This window comes from Hibiscus syriacus, unplaced genomic scaffold (assembly GCF_006381635.1).
Source record: "Hibiscus syriacus cultivar Baekdansim isolate YM2019G1 unplaced genomic scaffold, ASM638163v2 tig00110319_pilon, whole genome shotgun sequence".
Classification (NCBI taxonomy): Eukaryota; Viridiplantae; Streptophyta; class Magnoliopsida; order Malvales; family Malvaceae; genus Hibiscus; species Hibiscus syriacus.
Window position 1 is genome coordinate 808,315 of NW_024062678.1, and position 19,716 is coordinate 828,030.

The window sequence follows — 19,716 nt, forward strand, 5'->3', positions numbered from 1 at the left end:
CAGAATGTTAAACTCATTAAAAAGAAAAGAAAAGAGACAATAGTATCTCCAGACAATGCAGTGGAAGTAGAGTTATCATCAAAAACTATTTCACAAAGCTAAACCTAAAAGAATTACAACAATATCAATTCCAGTGATAAGGAAACCCCCTCAGTAGGATGCACTCAAAATTACACCCTCCATACTGTTGATTCCAATTCAAGCACTACTTTAAAATGGGGGCAAGGAATATAAATATAAAATATTCTAATCAAACAAAATCAAACATGCCTTTCGATGCACTTTTCCGGCATGTGAAACGGGGGGAGAGTGAACTACATCAAGTGGATAAACCCAACTCCAAGTCAGTAAAAAAACATACAGCTCCTTCCCCAGTCAGGCGAAATGAGGCAACAAATGTGTTTGCAATTCAAGCTGATATGGGCTCGTACGGGTACGATAGCCATGGGTGCTTTAGAGCCTCTGATGCAGAAGGCCTCTTCCTTGGGCTTACTTCAAGCAAATGAGTGACAAAATCAATGAAACCCTGGTCCCCCATAGGCAATCGATGCCTCAAGGATGTCTTCTTGGGTATCAGATATTCTAGTCTGTTCGTCTCCTGAGATATGGTAAATACAAACCACTTTTAAATCCAAATGCTTAAGCACAAAAACAACATTCAAGTTGTTTATCTTTCGCTTCGGACTATCCACCATGTATTCATGATATTGTTATTTCCGATGCCAATTACGAATTTTATCTTCAAAAGGAAAAAGTTGTAGTCTCAGACTCTCACTGCAAAGGGAAGTAATGTCTAGAAGTAAACAATAAGAAAATATATACCTGATTACGTTCATAAAGCATGTGATTCTTGGAAAAGTATTTGTATGTATCCCGTCCTTTTGCAAGCATGTCTTGTCGAATGGGACCTATGATTCCAATTACTCTTGCTAGTAATGTCGCAGGTGAATCATTTTGGAACAGGACCTACACCATCATATTCAAACCAAATTGTTCCAAACATTAGTAGACAGGTTTTGCAATAAAATCAATAAATTGAACCAAGTAGTCATAAAATTGTACAAGTTTTCTGCCTCTTCTTTTTTTCTATTATAGTTTCAGAACCAGTCAATTCAAACATAAATCATAGAGTGGCGGTTAAGGAGGAATTGTTGAAGAGAGGGGTAGCTGGGATCGAAGACAACCTATGTCCGATGTGTCGTAAATATGCAGAAACGGTTTCACATCTTTTTTTGCTTTGTGAGGTAGTATGGGGACTATGGTCTAGATTTCTGAAGTTATGGAATGTTTCTTTTGTGGTTCCTAAAAATTTGATTGATTTCATCATTTTATGGGACGATTTATTACCGAAATCAAATATTTGGAAATTTATTCCAAAGACGGTGATGTGGACTGTTTGGAAATGCAGAAATGAGGTAATTTTTCAGAAAGTAAAGGTGGATGCAGTATTACTCTTCTTTCTTGTTCGATTTAGAACTGCTACTTGGTTTGAAACTAGATTCAAGGATCTGCATATCCCGTTTGATTCCTTAGTGGGAGATTTGAAATTAGCTGATTCAATGGGAAGACAGAATAAGGAATATTCTACTTCTTCCTGTTGGGTGAATCCTCCTGATGGTTTCGTTAAACTCAATGTTGATGGTGCGATGGTGAGGGGCTGGGATAAAAGAGGTATAGGCGGGCTGATTAGGGACAGCACAGGTATGTTGATTAAAGCGTTTTCAGAAAGGGTTAGGGGAGGTCCTCCTATAATGGCAGAACAATTGGCGATTAAGAGAGGTCTGATTCTTATTGAAGAATTAGGATCTGCCCTAAATCAGAGGGTTATTTTAGAATCGGATTCAAGTACAGTACTGAAGTGGATTAAAAATCCAGACTTAAGCACCCCTATGTTTCAGTCCTTGGTGAAGGACATAGCTACTCGTATGGAAGGTCAAAATATCATTTCAAGGCATCTTCTGAGAGCTGCTAATTGGGAAGCAGATAAGTTAGCTAAAGATGGTATAGGCTGATTTCTAGGTTATGTTTTTGGGTATCTTAACAAGTACAGAAACGTTTTTTTCCCGTAGGGGGTTTGTTTTCAGTTTTATGTATCAAGGTTAAATTGTATTTCCAGGTTATGTTTTTGGCTGTGTATTATTTTCAGATTAATAAAATTCATGGGCACTCTTTTCCTCCTTCATATGTCCTTCATGTTACTGTTGCAACATGAAAGGTCTGAAGGGGGTTTTTAATGAGACCTAATCTTCTATCAAAAAAAATCAAACATAAATCATGTTCAGTCAAGTAGTTCTTTTTCCATTGAATTTAATGATTTGTTCAAATGCATAATATTCCCGTGTTATTTTCTGTTTCTACTACTATCTTCTAAAAAGAAATAAAAGAAACAATGAAAAAATTTCAAGTCTAATAAAACCACATATCATAACCATTATTCATAACAAAATACTAATTAATGTCAGAAAGAAGACCAGTACTTACATTGCCTGTACAGAGTTCTGCCAAAATGCAGCCAAGTGACCAGATATCTATCTTCTTACCATACGCAAGTCCTAGGATAACCTCTGGAGCACGATAGGACCTAGATTGAACATAGGAGCATAAATGATCTGTCTCAAAACAACTGCTCCCAAGATCAATGACCTTCACCTCACATCTACTATAGCTTTTTACTAATATATTTTCAGGCTTTAGATCACAATGTATTAGACCAAGGCCGTGCAAAAATTGGAGAGCCTCCAAACACTGAATGGTAATAGACTGCAAAGAAGAATTTTAAGAGAGGGTTAAATGATGGTAAGACAGATTAGATGCTCTTCTGAAGAAAACAGCTTTCAAAACCTGCAATCTTGGCATTGTGAAGTAAACTTCTCCACCTGATTCCTTATTAAATTTATGAAATTCATATAAGTTTGCCTTGAGAAGTTCACAGACTATAAGCAAATGCTCCTGGAAAATAAAGAACAGTCAGCTGCTACTCAATTCAACAAGCATTCTTGTTCATATAAAAGACACTAAGATGCATTAGCCCAAAGATAATAATTTTCAACAACAGAGAAGCATTTATAGATTTGTTTTTAAAAAAAAACTCCAGCATTAGATGCATGTATCAATAGAGACATGCAAGAAATAGGACTAGAGTACAAATACAATGCACTTGCAAACATTTAACCAATGGTAAAAGAATATAAATAAATGAAACATAAAATAATAAGAAAAGAAAACATCCAGTATCTAGGAACATTAAGAAGCATGAACAAGGAATAAGACAGTTATTGGACAGCATTCCCTTACTCTGTAGTAAAAGTAATCATACAATCGGAGAATGTGATGCTTATCAGCAGGATCATGTTTGTTAACATACTTGAGAAGCTTAATTTCATCAAGGCTTTGGTCAAAAAAATCCTTGTTGTTCTTTATAATTTTCACACAGACATCCATTCCTGTGTGCAGGTCATGTGCTTGTATAGCTTTGCTAAAAGCAGCTGATCCAAGGTACTCGGTCACATGATAATGCCCAGCTATAACAGAATTCAAAACAACATGGAAATTTTTGTCCTCCTCAAATCCAGTTCTGAAAAGCAAAAAGAGGGCTTGTCTAAGGAAGTATGTTTGTAAGAGCAATATAGCTAATAACAACACAAAAACTCAGAGTATAAATTATACTAGAGAAATATACACATCAGCACAAATTTGAAATTTGTTAGCACCAGCATAATACTATACTAGAAGTACAATTTGTTTCAAAGATCAGACATGCCTGTTTTTCCTATGCACAATCTTCAGGTTGAAGGTCTCAAATTCCTCCTCCTGTGCTTTAATTTGTCTCACCTGCTCTTGGACAGCAGCAACCTCTTCATCCTCAAGTGACACCCCAGGATCTTCTTCTCTCATACCACTAGTGTTCCCTGCCTCTTTTTTCTTCATCTGCTCTTGCTCACCATAACAATAATTAGAGAGAGTAGAAAGACTAGAATTTGCAGATCTTACAGCATTGGCATTGTTTCCATCCCTAGAACTTTTTCCGGTTGAAGAATCACTGCTTTTTCGTCTCCATGTTGTAAGCATATCATCAGGCCCCATCAAAGCACTCAAACAGTCATCATGTTCATCACCAGCAGCATTGCAGTTACTTGACCATAGAGACTTACTAGAACCTGCAGGCACCAACTGCCCATCTCTTAGGGGTGGTGGAAAAGAAAAACCCCTACCTGTAAGATTTTTCAGCTGGCAAGTTGGACCTTTATCATTCCCAGTAACATACTTACTGGGATCATTTTTTCCAATTTTCCTTTTATCCCCAACTGCTTTATCAATAATTTTCCTGTCTGTCCCATTATGACTTTGTCTAGACCCTCCAATAGCAATATCGTGATCATGAAAATATTCAAAATCCCCTTCACTACTTCCTCCAATTAAACTTCCACGTACTTCACTGCCAATATCAGCAGCATCACTGTTGATTCCTACACCAATAGACCTTACCGAACCATGCTGATCATCATCTATACATATATCATCCAGCCGAGATCTCCCACACTCATTAAGAACTTTCCCATCCTCTAGCATGATAAGGTCATTTGTCTGTGTGACAAATCCCTGCCAAACAGGTTCAGCACGCATCAAATTAAGCTCCTCTTTATCCATTAACTGCCCATCATATCGGGCTATTAAATCATTCTCATGTGTCCTGCTATACACTCCAGTTCCAGACAGCCCTTCAACATTATTTGCCTGGATATAATGTTCACCAGAGAAGTAAGACTCCTCTGCAAATGATTGATTGTCACCTTCATCCTTGGTTTGACTTCTTACCTGTGGATCAGGAACACTGGCAAGCCCAGTTCCCTTCTCATTGTCACTAGGATAATCAATTTCATGAGCCAGAAACCAGGCTTCGTCCTCGATAGGTTGCCTCATGTAACCAAAATCATCATCATCGTCATATTCATCAGAATCCCAATACTCGTTTACATAATCAACAGATTCACTCAATCCATCACCAATAGTAGCAAAACCAGAAACCAGATCAGATGCATCTTCCGCAATGCCCTGACTCACAGAAAACCAACTACCTCCACCATTCCGTTTTCCACCTGGATCATCATAAAAAATATTTACAAGCTCTACACAGCAGAATTAAAAGAGAAATAACTGATCTAAATAAAAGCATCATTCATAGTTATGAACTTTAGATTCAGCGTCAGGCAGAAAACTTTCCATCCTACCCTAGGGAACCAGAGTGATAGAATTTGAATCCCTTATATTTTTATTGAAGTATAAAGTTAAAAAGCTTAAGAGTGAAAAATCATTTAGACATTGAAGAAGAGATAACCACTTCAACCATTTCCAGTTCAAAGCTAGAGAACAAGTGCATTTATTATGTGTGTTTTTATAAAATGCCTTTCCAAATTAGTTTACTAATTTCTTATGAACTCACAGTGTCTAAAAGCACCTGAAATGTCATTGAAAATCCATTTTGAGGCCCAAATAATATGTGATCTAATAAGGATATGATTAGTTCGAATCATTTTAACTGATCATTAAGGCTTCAAATATTTCTGGCAGATTTGGAAAAACTGAGGGTAGCTTTAGGGTCTACTTAGATATTGAGTTGTAGTAACATACCATGAGATTTAAAACAGGCAGCAAATGAGTATCATTACAAAAACCTCAAGAAACAAGGGGTAGTGTGCTTCATTGCTAAAAGGTATAAAAATTGTTCCTAGGAGTTCAGTCAAGTCAAGCTACTCATCAGCTATCATCAGCTACCGAGCCTTCACTCAAGGAATATACAAGCTCATTCAATTGTGAAGATAAGCTTGAGCTTTTAATACTGAAATTTTAACCTTGAGCCTAATCAAACTTTCGCACTTTTAAATATTTTCTTATACTTTAAATAAGTAAAGTATAATAATATTTAAAAGTTAGAAAAAGCTCAAGTCTTAAATTTGTTTCAAACTTCTTACATGACCGATGATAATAAAATTCATCAATCTCAAATCAAACTAAAGCATAAGGAAAACAGAGCTACATCAGCTTTGAACTGCCAGTTTGAATAGTACAAACTCTACCCACGAGTTGAATGTACAAACCTAACCCACCAAATAGTTCTGTTACCTTCACTGCGAGAAATTAGACTATCATTAACAGGCGTGTTTTAGTGAGAGAAGCTCCAGCTTCTCTCTAACCTAGGTGTTTACAATTTTCAAATTTCTTATTTCCACGAGCCACGGCGTCTCTCCTCCGACATCCACCAATCGTCCGCAGTTGTCGTCCGCCACCCGCCGCTGTCGTCAGCCGTCCTCCGCCACAATACGACCTCCGTTTTGAAGCCGTTTTTTACTGGGTAATTCGTCGGCTCAAGGTGTTTCTTTTTCTGGGCTTGTTTTTCCGAGTAAGACTCTTATTTGACGATGATCTACAAGCCGCTCACGGCCGTTTTCGCCTCCATCCGTTGCACGTTCGCTGGACATCGCATCTCCACCGTGTTCAGAGCCTTTTTGCGATCAATACCCATTTACTTAGTGTCGAGATTAGTTGCATCTCTCCATTATTTTGCACTGAGCAGTTTCGGCAAGATCAGGCGCTCGCTACTTCTATCTTTCTGCTTGACTCTTTTGGTGGATTTCTTCCGTCACTGCTATTGAAGCTTTGAGCTCTTGTTCTGGAACTTTATTTCCAGGGGTGATTCGTAGACTCAGTTTACTTCTTCTAGCCGGATGTATTAAAAGACAGAAGCTCATGCTTCTATCTTGTTTATAGATCTTTTCTCTGTTTTCTGGTTTTCGTAGCCATCCGTCGCTTCTCCTTCGCAGGGCGTGCGTCCAGATTAGTTCGTCAAATATCTGGGTTTTTCATTTCAATAGTCTTTATCACATGCCGGGTGCTGGAGTCCTCCTTTCTCTCCAACAGAGTCCTTCGGTCTAAGTTCCTCCAACCACTGCAGCAGCGCATTCTCTGTCATCTAACCCTTCTCATCATGATGAGGTTCGCACTATCTTCATTATGGGTCTGCCTGAAGATATCAAAGAGAGAGAGCTGCAGAATTTTCTGAGATAGCTTCCGGGTTTTAAAGATTCGCATTTGAGCTTCAAGGGAGATAAGCCCAAGGGCTTCGCTCTCTTCTCAACTGTAAATTTTGCAATCGCTGCTAAGGATGTCCTTCAGAAAATGGTTTTTGACGTTAAATTGAGGTCCCTTTTACACATTGAGATGGCAAGGAAGAATCTTGTTGTTAAAAGAGGATTAGTTACAAATTCTTTTGCATTTGACAAGGATGGAGGTTTTCCTGTTCCTCCAGTTCTGCCATTGCCAATTCCAGCTTCTGTAGCATCTCCTAGTGTTCAGGTGCCTATTAAAGCGGTGTGTTGTGATGGTAAATCTGCTGTTAATGGTGTACAAGAAGGATCCAGGGAGTCAATCACAAAGGGGGGCAGTGTTGACAAGTCTGGATGTTTCACGTTATTTGTTGAACATTTACCAAAGAAGATCCATTGGAAGAGGTTTGGATCTTTATTTTGCTCTCATGGTCGGGTACTTGATGCTTTTATTCCTAATAAAAGGAATTTAAAAGGAGATCGTTTTGGTTTTATTCACTTCGCATCATTCGAAGAAGCGAGGAGAACGATCTCACAAGTATCGACGGTAGCAAAATTGGTGTTTCTTTCGCTAAATTCAAACCTCGAAATTCCTATTGGAGAAAGTCTTCGACAAATGTTCTTCACAAGTCCGGGATGGAAGATAATTCCAGGAAGAATCATTATAAAGTTGAAGGTGTTATAGATGAAGAAAAACTTCAGGTGTTGAGCAATTGTCTAGTGGGGTGGTGTAAGGATTTTGTCAAAATTGGTCATCTCGCTAGACAAATGCAAGCGAAGGGCCTCACTGGCTTCACCTTAATGAGAGCTGCTGGAAATGCGATTTTAATGCTTTTCGAAGATAATGCTTCATTAAGAAGTGTGAAAAACGACAAATCAAAGATTCTTGCAGAGTGGTTCTCCATTGTCGAAGTTTGGTCAGAGAGTTTGGTAATGGAGTGTCGTCGAGTATGGTTAGTTTGCGAGGGTGTTCCTTTTCACGCGTGAAATTGGGATACTTTCAAGAACATTACGGATAAGTGGGGTCTTTTACTAGCTATCGACAAAAGTTGTCAGTCTCCATCATCCTTTGATCGGGCAAAAATTCAAGTCCTCACAAAGGCTGATGCGAGAATTGATGCGATGGTTGAATTGAAGGTTGGTGACAACTTCTTCAAGGTCATGGTGCATGAGATAGAGCCTTCATTCAAACCGAATTCTTGGGCTCCTAAAGAAGACGAGTCTCTTTAGATCTTGTCTCTTCATTCGTGGTGGTTTTGTTTTAGTCTATATGATTGTAGGTGTTGCTTTTATTTGTATTATGTTTTGTGGCGTTGTTTTAGTCCTACTGCTGGTGGTGTAATTAGAAGTATGGTGATTTGATTGTGGCTTTTGATGAGGGTATTTGAGGTTTAGGTGTTTGTTGTAATGGGGTATATCACCATGAGAGGATATTCCGTGGTGTCTTTTGTATCAGGTATTATTATTAATAAAATATGAGGTACTCTTTTCTTCCTTCCAATGTTCGTTAACATACTTTTAGTAGGGGAACGAATATGAAGGGAGTTTTTAATGAGACCTCCAACTTCTATAAAAAAAAAAGAAATTAGACTATCATTCCCTTAATGTGCTACAGCAAATAACTATATTTTTATGGCTGTCCAAAAGATTTAATATTCAAGTTAGAAGTTCTATTTTGTGGAGTGGAATATAAGAGAAAGAAAGAAGATTAACCGCAATGTCATTCACCATAAATAGTTACACTAGGCACTAGCAAGGCTACTTGACATCAAATTTGAATTTACCTTTTACAGCAAAGAATCTTAGAAAATTAGCAAGTGCATCATTAGAGAAATACTCCAAATACAGTTACTCTTGAACTACTATCAACTGTCAAATAATATATCTATTCTCTAAATAAATTGATAGTTTCTGTCAGGTATGAAACATGAGTTTGTCATTTTCCTGTTGGAATACTTATGTAGGTCCTTAAAGATCATTTTCAGAAGTTGGGATGATGAGTTGAGAATTGAAAATAGTTGGATTAAACCTCTCCTTAAGTACCTCTTAGCAAAACACAAGTGAGAAGAAATTTAAATTTTTTTTGTTCACCGAAAAATTAACATTGTTTTTCTGGTTTCTAAACCAAATTTTACTCAGTGGAGTTGATATGAAGCCAGGTATAAATAGAGAAGTAAAAGATAAAGGAAAATGAATGTATAGCATGAAGAAATCTTACCCTAAAGGTAACAAATATTTAAATAACACGGTGGAGTGTTTTAATTTCGACAAATTGCCAGATCGAATCTTTTCAAGTTAAGAAAGATTTTTCCACAACAAATTAGACATGTCTGTAAGGTCTAGAGTCTAGACAATGCATATGTATACCCACAGACATACAAAATACACAGATATCTAACAAGCGTGTATAATAAACTGAAAAGGAAAAAGTAGGAAAACACAATCATCAAAACCACTGCAAGTTATATTAACCAACCTGAAGAGCTTATCTCTTGCCCAATGGGAACATCCAGATAGGACCCAATAAGGAATGCACTGTCAGCACCAGTGAGCTTTGCACCAGGGACATCAGGCTCATATTTTTCCTCCCAATTGACATTCAATGACTTCTCCTCCGACTTGAGTTTAACTGGTGGCAACCTAGGTAACTTTTCCTTTGGATTTTCTGATGCAAGAGGGAAGGCCAACTCCTTTATACCCATTTGCTCAGCAGTGCCTTGAGACTTCCCAAAGAATAGAGCCCTTTCAACCTCATCCACCTGTTCTTTAATTGCTGCCCTAACATCAAGGTCATATGCTGCCCTAAAATCAAGGTCATATGCTTTCTTTTTTCCTTCTCTCTTATCTGAAGTATTAGCAGCATCATATCTAATAGACACATCCCCCTCGGGGAACGGTAAAACAGTCTTCACAGAACAATCTTTCCATATATCTGAAAACGAACTAGTGGGTTCCTCAATTCTAGACCATTTGCTATTATCAGCAAAGTTATCCTTCAAGTATACACTGTTCATCTTAAATTGTTGATCGAGCTCCTTACTTTCACTGGTATAAAGCTTGTCAGAAGTGGAACCTACATTAGCTTTGCTAGTATTTCCAAGCCATGAACTTTTAATTTCACCCAAAAACATAATCTCTTCTCCAGATTTAACACTTTTTTCTGTTTCAGGAGCTTCAGCTGTACAATATGTTGACCGATCTTGTTTCTCTAGCTCCGGAAAGCTAGAACTACTACTAAAACCACCATTTTTGTATAGATCAGAACCATTGATAGTATTGAAGTTCCTTGACTGCAAATTAAGTACATTCTCCTCTGAATTTTTAGAGAAAGTGAAACTCTTATCACTTATCACTTTAGCTTCATTAGGTTTTTTATGCTCCTCAGTAGAAGCAGCATTTCTATATTTGCTTTCAGACCCATTTCTGCCAGCCCCACACTCTATCTCTTTTATTATAAGTTCCTTAGACACCTCACCACTGTTTCGAGAACCTGAACCATGACTTAAGTTCACTGTTTTTTCCCCCTTTTCTTCTCCTAGAACCTTGCTAGAGTCCTTTCCTTCAAGGGTAAGTTTCTGAAGGAATCCATTCAAATCAGGGCGGTTACCAAGCTCAATACGCAAAGCTGCCTCAGCTCTAGTAAAGTGATTTCTCCTCAGAAAGTCCAAAATCACATCTACTGAGCTTGATTCTGTCATTATGAAGTGCTATAGATCTAGACACAGCACTAGAAGCAATAAATTACAGAACCTGAAAGTATTCAAACAAAAGATACAAACAGTTCATATATGTTAACTCAAGAAAAAATTGAACAAAAATGTCAGCTTTGAATGCTTTTTTCGCATTATAGGAACAAGCTTTGCAGAAGAAAACCAAGAAGTGTTGAAAAAATTCAGTTTTCTCCATCTCCTTCAGATTCAAATATAAGAAAAAGTTACCAAAACTAAAAGACAGAACCGGAAAACTTATAGCAGTTTTGTTTCTTATTTGGCTGTCAGGCGGAATTTGATTTATCTTTTATTTCCTTTTATGGTAATAGCCAACTCCTAGTAATAATAACTTAATCAATGTTAAATAATATTTGCAATTCCATGCAAACAAAGCTACGACTGTCAGAAAACTTGAAAATAAAGGGCAATGGTGATTGTTTTCTTAACTGCGTTACCTGCTTGTTTTAACTTCAATTGCTAAGAAAGTATAAACCCGAATCCCACGTTTCTCATTCCATTTTTTTCTTACTGCTAAACAGTAATGTTTTCCTTTTCCCCTCTAAAAACTCTCCCTCTAATTTCGAAAAACAATCATAACATTGATACATTTCCCAGACCTAGAGAAATTCCTAATCCCGTGAATCAAAAATCGAATAACGACGCGATCCAGAGCTCCAACCAAAAACCCTATAAATTTACCAGACAACCATGCAAAAACTGAGATTCAAACTTTAATTGGTCGGACAAACCTGGAAAAGATTCGAAAAACCCAAAAAAATAAAATAAAAAAGAACAAAGAACTTACAGATCGATGATGATGATGAAGAAGAAGAAGGGCAACCATGCCGATCTTTGTTGTTGGCTTTGGATTCCATGGCCCTATTATACATTAAACCTTCAAATGCCTGAAAAATTACAACGGGTTTTTCTTCAAGTCTGCCTTGCCTTTTTTTCGTTGCTCTCTCTTCAGCTTGGATTTTCTTCTCTCTCTCCCTTCCTGGGGGATTATTGAACTCTTGGTTTTGGCCTGCAATTTTTCTCGAGCCTGCCATGGCATGTAAGAGCACAAATTATTAAGGGTGAAATACATTAGAGCTCTCTAAACCATTCTAACATGATCACTTTAGTCACTATATTTTCAAAGGATATAAAATAATCACTAAATTTATCGAACTATTATAAAATAATAACTTAAATGTTATTGTAATTATATTTCATAATTTTTGAAAGTTTAGTGATTAAAATAGTCATTTAAATATAGTTCAATGAATTTGGTGTATTTTACCCAAGTTTTAAATGAAATCAAAAAATCGATAATAATAACTAAATAAATAAGGGTAAAAATAAACAAATGGTCATTCGATCATAGGATAAATCCTTCGGCTATTAAAATTTAAGAAAAATTTCTTGATTATAAGGCATTACTTTATTGAGTCTCTCAATAATTAAAAGTTATAAAATGATCACTCGACTATTTATGTGTTCTAAACTCATCATTTTTCGTTAAAAATTTGACAGTCGTCTGAGTTTGACGTTAACATATTGATTGTAATATGATAATCGTTTGAGATCCTAAAATCATATTTGATCATATCCAGTTCAGATTGTCGTCAAATTTTTTTACAAAAAAGAATGAGTTTAGGACATATAAATAGTCATGTGATAATTTTATAACTTGTAATAATTGAAGATTCAATAAAATAATATCTTATAATTTAAAAATTATTTTGTAATTCTTAATAGTCGAAAAATATCACTATGTAATCGAGAGAATATTTGTGTGTACTTGATCTAATAAATAAATAATGATATAAGGGTAGCATATGCCTTCGTTGCTTTACCGAGCTGACATTGTCCTGTTCACGATCCCATAATATGGAAATTATATCGTAAGGCAACATTAATATACAGTTAAATAAAGATATTATCAGAAATTTTATTATTTTTTTAATATTTTCGGTAAAAAATTACCTAAAACATTATTTTTTTTACTTAAAATATTAATGTTTTTAAACATTTATGATAAAGTGTCTAATATTAACATCCAGTTGAAAAAATAATGTTTTAAGTAGCGGTTTACTAGATATGTTAACAAACCCGGTAAAACGTTCAATAATAACATTTTTGATATAAATAATAATGTTTTAGATAAATTTTTATTAAAAATATTAAAAAATTATAACATTTCCGGTAACGTATTTTCTTAACCGCATATTGGGCTGTTTCACATTAGACTTCCCCATAGCTTCGGTTTAAACAGAGTTTCATACTTTAAATTTATCACAGGTTTTTTTTTATTTTTTAAATTGGTTCAACCTTTTTTTCCTACGTGGAAAATAGGATGGAAAAAGACAAATTTACCCTTCCAGTGATGTATTGTCCATTGGAGCTCACAGTTCCAAAAGCAAAAGTCAACAAACTAATTATCACCGGCTTACATGAAATTCCCCATCTCCATGCCTCAGCTTATAAGTTTATCCAACCGATTTCGAATCGTCAACCAAGCAATTACCGAGTTCTTTGATATGTGCAAAGGATACTTTTTATTAGCTGATTATATTGTACTTTATTCTTATATTATTTCAGATCTTAATAATAACTTGATCATTAAAAACAAACGTAAAATTTTATGGTAGAAATGCGATCGCCTCCTTCTCTCGTTCTATTCCTGCTGATCACCAATAGTTTTAGCACAATCATTTGGGTGTGTATCGGAGAATAAAATTTACTTTATAGGAGCAATTCCCTTATGCTAACACAAAATTGATTTATACACAACACCATAAAACTTTTCCTATTGTTATTTATTTTAATAATTAAACTGTTAAATTTCATATTCTGTTTATTCATATTTAATTTTAAATAAATTAAAAAAACTAATTAACTATTTATTTTACTTAAAATAACTTTTCATCTATTAAATTACATTAACAAAAGTATCAATATGTCTTTAATATACGATTATATATATATCTAATCCAAAAATTAAAACTACTTTGAGTGGAACCCTACACTAATTGCAACTTGAAGTTAATAAGACCAAGATCAACTAAAAGACAAGCTATATTAAATAAAGAGTAAAGTTAAAGAAATGTTTATTAAATTATTTTAAAATATTTTTTATTAAATTTTTAAAATGAAATTTATATTTTTAATATTATTATAAAATGAGTATGGTACGGTCAAACATTATAAAAATGATATGATATATTAAATTAATGAGTAATATATACAGGTTGTAATTAAAATTTTATTTTGATATTTTCAATATTTTTATAGAATAATTTTGAAGAAATAGTTAAAAAATATATGAAAAATAATAGTTTTTAAATAATTATTTTATACTTTCTTATCCGTTTTATAAAACATATACAAAATGGTGTCATAATCGATGGCCGCACTCATCATCCCCAATTGCGCTCCGACATTCACGCTTATTTTTGTTTTATTTTAGGGTAAACTAAATACTTAGTAACTTGATTAGTACTTTGATTCCATTTTGATCATTAAACTATTATTTTTTTAAATCATTCATAAAATTATGTTTGTATTTCATTTTGATCACTCATTATTACAAAAATAATAAAATTAATCTATTACCATAAGTTAATGTCATGTCATCATTTTTAAACAAATATTATGTTTATTATCCAAGAAACAGTTAATAAGGCAACAACAAAAAAAAAGAGCCCCTAAAGGAGAATTCTTGACCTATTACAAAGACCCTTGTTTACATCATCAACAAAATCAATAGCTCTATCATTGAGATTTATTTTAAGAGTGTGTTTGGTTCACGGATTGTAAGATTATCAGTGGGAATGTAAAATTATTAGGGAATAGGATTACTGAGAATGTTGTATTTTGTGTTTGGTTACTTTAGCAAGAATGCAAGATTACCGTGTTTGGTTAAAGGAATAAAAGATTATTGAAATGTATATTTAACCAAATGTCCTTATAATATATTTGTTTTTTTAACAAATTGGAAAATATTTATATATTTTCTTTAAAAAAATTAAATTCATAAAATTTATATATATTTTTTACAAAATTGAAAATATAAAAAGGTTTAATGAAAGGGTAAAATTTTATTTTAACCCCTGAACTTCATATAAAATTTTAATTATAGATTTTTTTTGTAAATCTAAAATAGCTTAAGGATAAATTTATAATTTAACCTTCGTAGAATTTTTATTATTCAATGACAGAAGAATGATATTTTTGAAAAAAAAAATTAATGGTATTTTAGTCCAAAACGCCGGTAATCCAATAATACTTAAGGAAAGGGAGGTAATGACATTCCCGGTAATATACTCCAAAAAATCTACTATTGATAATAAAACATTCCCGGTAATATACTCCAAAAAATCTACTATTAATAATAAAACATTACCGGAAATGAGATTCTCGGCCAACCAAATATGAGAATGTGAATTTCATTCCTATGGAAACCCACATTCCTTGATCCAAATACCCCCTAAGAATTTCCCTAATAATGCTCTAGTCTACTGTTTCTTTTTTCCTTTCCAAATACAATAAATAAAAGTATTCATGCCCATCCTTCCTAAGAATAATAGAAATCAAGGATTTACCTCGGAGGTACAAAATAGCTCATTCCAGCTCCTCATCCCAGCTTCGAGCTCCGCTGAACAGATTATAAAAGTTTAAAATGGCCTTCCATATACCTTTGGAGAAGAGACATTCAGAAAACAGATGAGCTCTCGTCTCCGGGACATCATTACAAATCAAACACTTCCCATCGACAACAAGACCCATTTGCAACTAATGATCTTCAGTAAGAAGCCTCCCAAGGATCGCTATCCATCCAATGATAGCATGTTTTGGATATGGAAAGAAAACCATAGAATCCTTTGTCACAGGATCTTGTCCCCAACATAACGAATGATCATTGGAAAAAATAAGAAAAATTATAATATCAATAGTTCTGTTTATTTTTGAGATGATCAAAACATAATTAAAATGTCGACTTTCAGCGTTCCACCTGTTCTTACCTCACCTAGAGACGATGCAATTCAGCTTAACCGTGATTTCAAGGGTATATTTTCTCTCTGTTGACTCTAGTTGTAGTTGTGTGGTGCGTCAATTTAGCCATGTTTAGTGAACCCTGACTTTGGTTTCATGTTTTCAGTAATCCATCTTCCCTACCAAATCAAAATTCTCAATGGGTCACCTTTGGACTTTCCATTGTCAACAAAGTCATTTGTTTCACTGTTTTAGGCTCTTCTCATCTTTTTTGTAAAATTTACTTGTTTAAGATGAAAAACTGAATGATCTTTTCTTGAAGAAAAAAAAAACCTCAAGATTTTACCTCTTTGGAGGTGACAAGAAACAAAAGTTTCAATTTTTTTCACAATCACCCGATTACTGATCCATTAGCCATTATGCTGATTAATTTGGATTACCTACTACAAAATTAATAATGAGCGACACTCCTAACTTAGTTTGTTACATTCACGATATCAGTATTTGAATACTAAATGTTGTTTAAGCCTTAAAGCATACTCGTAATTGATAGAAAAGATCAATTTCTGTTTGGAGATATTATGTTTGTATCACCATTGGTTTTTAGGGTTTGTATTTGATAAACTTTGAGTGTAAGCAACCAATCATACCATGACACCTAATTAAAAGAATTTATTATAAATACCAATAATTAAAATTTTATAACGGGAAGCATCATATAGTGTTTCTTGGGGCCAGACAAGCATAACGTAGTTTACTGTTACAGTAAATGGTTGTCCCTTTTTCCCATATGTATGGGGTAAGGGGGAGGTAAGATAGTAGGCTACCCCCAACACCAGGTTGAGAGCAGCTTCCGTAAGAGACCTCCGAATTATGAAATGCCCTCCGTGGGACTCGATCCCACGACCTCAAGGTTAAGAACCTTGTGCTCTACCAACTGAGCTGGATGGTCATTTTAAAAATGTTTTATATATATATTTCTCGTTTTAAAAAAAATTAAAGTTTATTTGTAACATTAAGCTGTATGATTTATTGAAACATGTTGATTGCATACATTGTTTATCCTTGACGAAGGTTACCATTTGATAACTAAGTTTAATGGTTCTTTCATCTTTTTATGGACTGTTGAATTTGCTGTCTTATTGCGGAAAATTTTGTAATGGTAATGCTTTACTTTTCTTAATTGATGCTATGTTGTGGCATTACTTTTCAACTGCTTTTCAATGTGGAAAGCATCAGTAGAGGCTACTGGATAAAGATTTTATGGTAAAAATAATTTATTCTTAGAAGAAATGGTTAAAAGAAGGCTTCTTTACATTCTTTCTTTTTTTTCTTTCTATAGGACTGGGATGCGATACTGCAACGGTGGTCAATATTCTTTCCCATCGCGATGCAGCATAGCGTTCTTTCATCCAACACAAGTATAAAGCAATGTATTCCGAAGACCTTCTCAAACGACTGGTGTCAGAGCTTGGTGGAAAATTAGAGGTACCTCTCATCATATTATTTCTCGAATATTTTGATTTACAGAATCTCCATTCAAAGATAACGTCAATACTCTGAGGATTTTATAAAGTTATAAGAAAATTTAGGTTTTCAGTTATGTGTCTCTATATATATTAGCATGCATGTTGAAGTTTTACCTTATAATCTCATCTTTGGTATTTTTTCAGAGAGCTGTCTTACTATGGATGCATGATCCAGCAGAACGCGATGCAACAGTCATTAGGCAGGCATTCTTATCGGATATAACAAATCTTTCTGCTGCAACTGAAGTTATATGTTCTCGTACTCCATCCCAGATTCAATTAATCAAACAAAATTACCATTCAAAGTTCGGGATTGTGCTTGAGCAAGATGTTGCAGCACACACCTCTGGTGATCACCAAAAAGAATATTTTCCAGAATTTTGTTTTAATATGATCCTTTTCAAACATGGTTCATATGATCCGAACCTCTTAAGTAGATATCTTGTATCTTAGGGGGGAAATTTAAAGCCGGAGATATTGTTATTTACAACTTTGTACAGCTCTTGCTTGCATATCTGAGCACCCACCGTTCTGAAGGCCTTGAAGTTGATAGAGAGAAGGCTATGAAGGATGCAAAGGCTCTTTTTAAAGCAGGAGAGAAGAAATTGGGAACCGATGAGAAAACTTTTATCTGCGTATTCAGCGAAAGAAGCAGGGCACAGCTAGCGACAATTAGCGCTGCTTATCACGACATGTACGGAGGTTCCTTGAAAAAGGTACATCTATCTTCTCATCTCTTTTATTCGAAGTTTTCTCGTGATGAATAATCAAATTAATTTTCTTTTCTTTTTTTCCTTCAGGCAGTGAAGAGTGAAACATCTGGGAAGTTTGAGCATGGTCTCTTGACAATTTTAAAGTGCCCACAGAATCCTGCAAAGTATTTTGCTAAGGTATATAGTTTTTTATCCTTAAGAAGCTTAATAGCTTCTGTTTCCATTGCTGCATTTTGATTATATTGTTGGAATATTCACTTTGGGATATTATGTAGGTACTGCATGACGCGATGAAAGGTCTGAGAACCGATGACAGTACAGTTATAAGGGTAATCGTGACAAGAACCGAGATCGATATGCACTATATAAAAGCCGAGTATTTGAGGAAATATAAAAAGACTTTGAACGATGCAATTCACTCGGGAACATCAGGCCATTACAGGACTTTTCTTCTTTCTCTTCTGGGATCAAATCATTAGTGTTAAAGGGTGTGAATAATGGCTGGCATATAGACGTGAAATTTATGTACTTGGGACTAATGGAAGAACCAAAACACCAGATAGGTGATGAATGTTGTTTCAGTGTCTGATTGTATTTGTCAAATATTTGTAAAATGTGAGTGCTTACTGAGTAACCCTAGACTCGGCCTGGACGTTATGACCAAATCTAGGCAATCACATATCGTATTTAGAAGTTCTTTTCATATTTAAAATAGTGTTGAAATCTATATATCAGTATAATATGAAACTACCATCAATGAAATTCATATGATAAATATATATATACATATATCGGAAAAAACCGTATAAAACATATACAAAACAAAATATTGGTAATGCAGATATATCAAAATAGTAGCAAAAACATGTCATTAAAGTATAACAAAAAGGGCATATAGAGATATACAGTGGTACACAAAAATGAGGAGTAGTCGATCCTCTTGATGCCAAGTCTATTAGTCTATTGTCTGCTACTATCTGAAAATGTTAAAATTTACAGAATGGGCTAAAAAACTCAGTGTGCTCCTTGCAGTATATAAAAACATACAAATAAAATGTTTCAGTAAAAATCAGTTCATCAAACATGTTTAAAAAATATGAACATTACCCCTATTCGATCACCAGAATGTGTAGGTTCCCCAGAAACATACACCCACTTGTACACCCAATAAGTGCCTTATACATATAGCATAAGGACCTGCGGTAAGGACTTACCCTGTGCACAAAGCAGAGGAGCATGCGGTAAGGTCTTACAAGTCATAGACTAGACTTGAGATACTTCCTCCAGATGTATGTATTCGAGTGAAAACTGTAGTTTAATCCATTAAAACATGAAAATATTCCATATTTAGAAATATACATTAAATTAGATATCAGATAAACAATATTCAAAAAATCATGTATCATATGGTAAAAATATTCAGTATCGACGAAAATCTAAAACGGTTCAAATAGTTAGTTTAAAACAGTAATGTAACACCATCAGGAAACACACCTGTGCCGGTCTGAGTACTCTGATAAGGAAGCCTGCTATTGGGTATGCTGATCACGATCAGCGGCAGCGCTAGATCCTAGAAAATCCATATCAAAATCCTAATATCAATAATAATAATCTATATTTAAACAATTTACGGAAACCTACGAGTAACTCTCGAAGAAAACAGATCGTGCGAATCTGATGGAAG

The 19,716-nt window shown here is 34.7% G+C and overlaps 2 protein-coding genes across 2 annotated transcripts; one reads left to right on the forward strand and one right to left on the reverse strand.

Annotated features, from left to right (window-relative positions):
• Positions 1 to 72: 72 nt before the first annotated feature.
• Positions 73 to 11,861, reverse strand: LOC120117291. The gene is made up of 8 exons (XM_039137579.1): positions 11,616 to 11,861; positions 9,577 to 10,850; positions 3,761 to 5,096; positions 3,295 to 3,574; positions 2,842 to 2,949; positions 2,482 to 2,760; positions 823 to 966; positions 73 to 598 (listed from the first exon to the last, which is right to left on the reverse strand). Exons 2-8 carry the CDS (start codon positions 10,796 to 10,798, stop codon positions 410 to 412), a joined length of 3,558 nt encoding a protein of 1,185 aa, XP_038993510.1. The 5' UTR covers positions 10,799 to 10,850; positions 11,616 to 11,861; the 3' UTR covers positions 73 to 409.
• A 3,882-nt stretch (positions 11,862 to 15,743) lies between these two features.
• Positions 15,744 to 18,540, forward strand: LOC120117455 (annexin D5-like). Its single transcript, XM_039137740.1, has 6 exons — positions 15,744 to 15,863; positions 17,133 to 17,278; positions 17,464 to 17,680; positions 17,818 to 18,035; positions 18,120 to 18,209; positions 18,308 to 18,540. Exons 2-6 carry the CDS (start codon positions 17,222 to 17,224, stop codon positions 18,509 to 18,511), a joined length of 786 nt encoding a protein of 261 aa, XP_038993671.1. The 5' UTR covers positions 15,744 to 15,863; positions 17,133 to 17,221; the 3' UTR covers positions 18,512 to 18,540.
• The last annotated feature ends 1,176 nt before the right edge of the window (positions 18,541 to 19,716 follow it).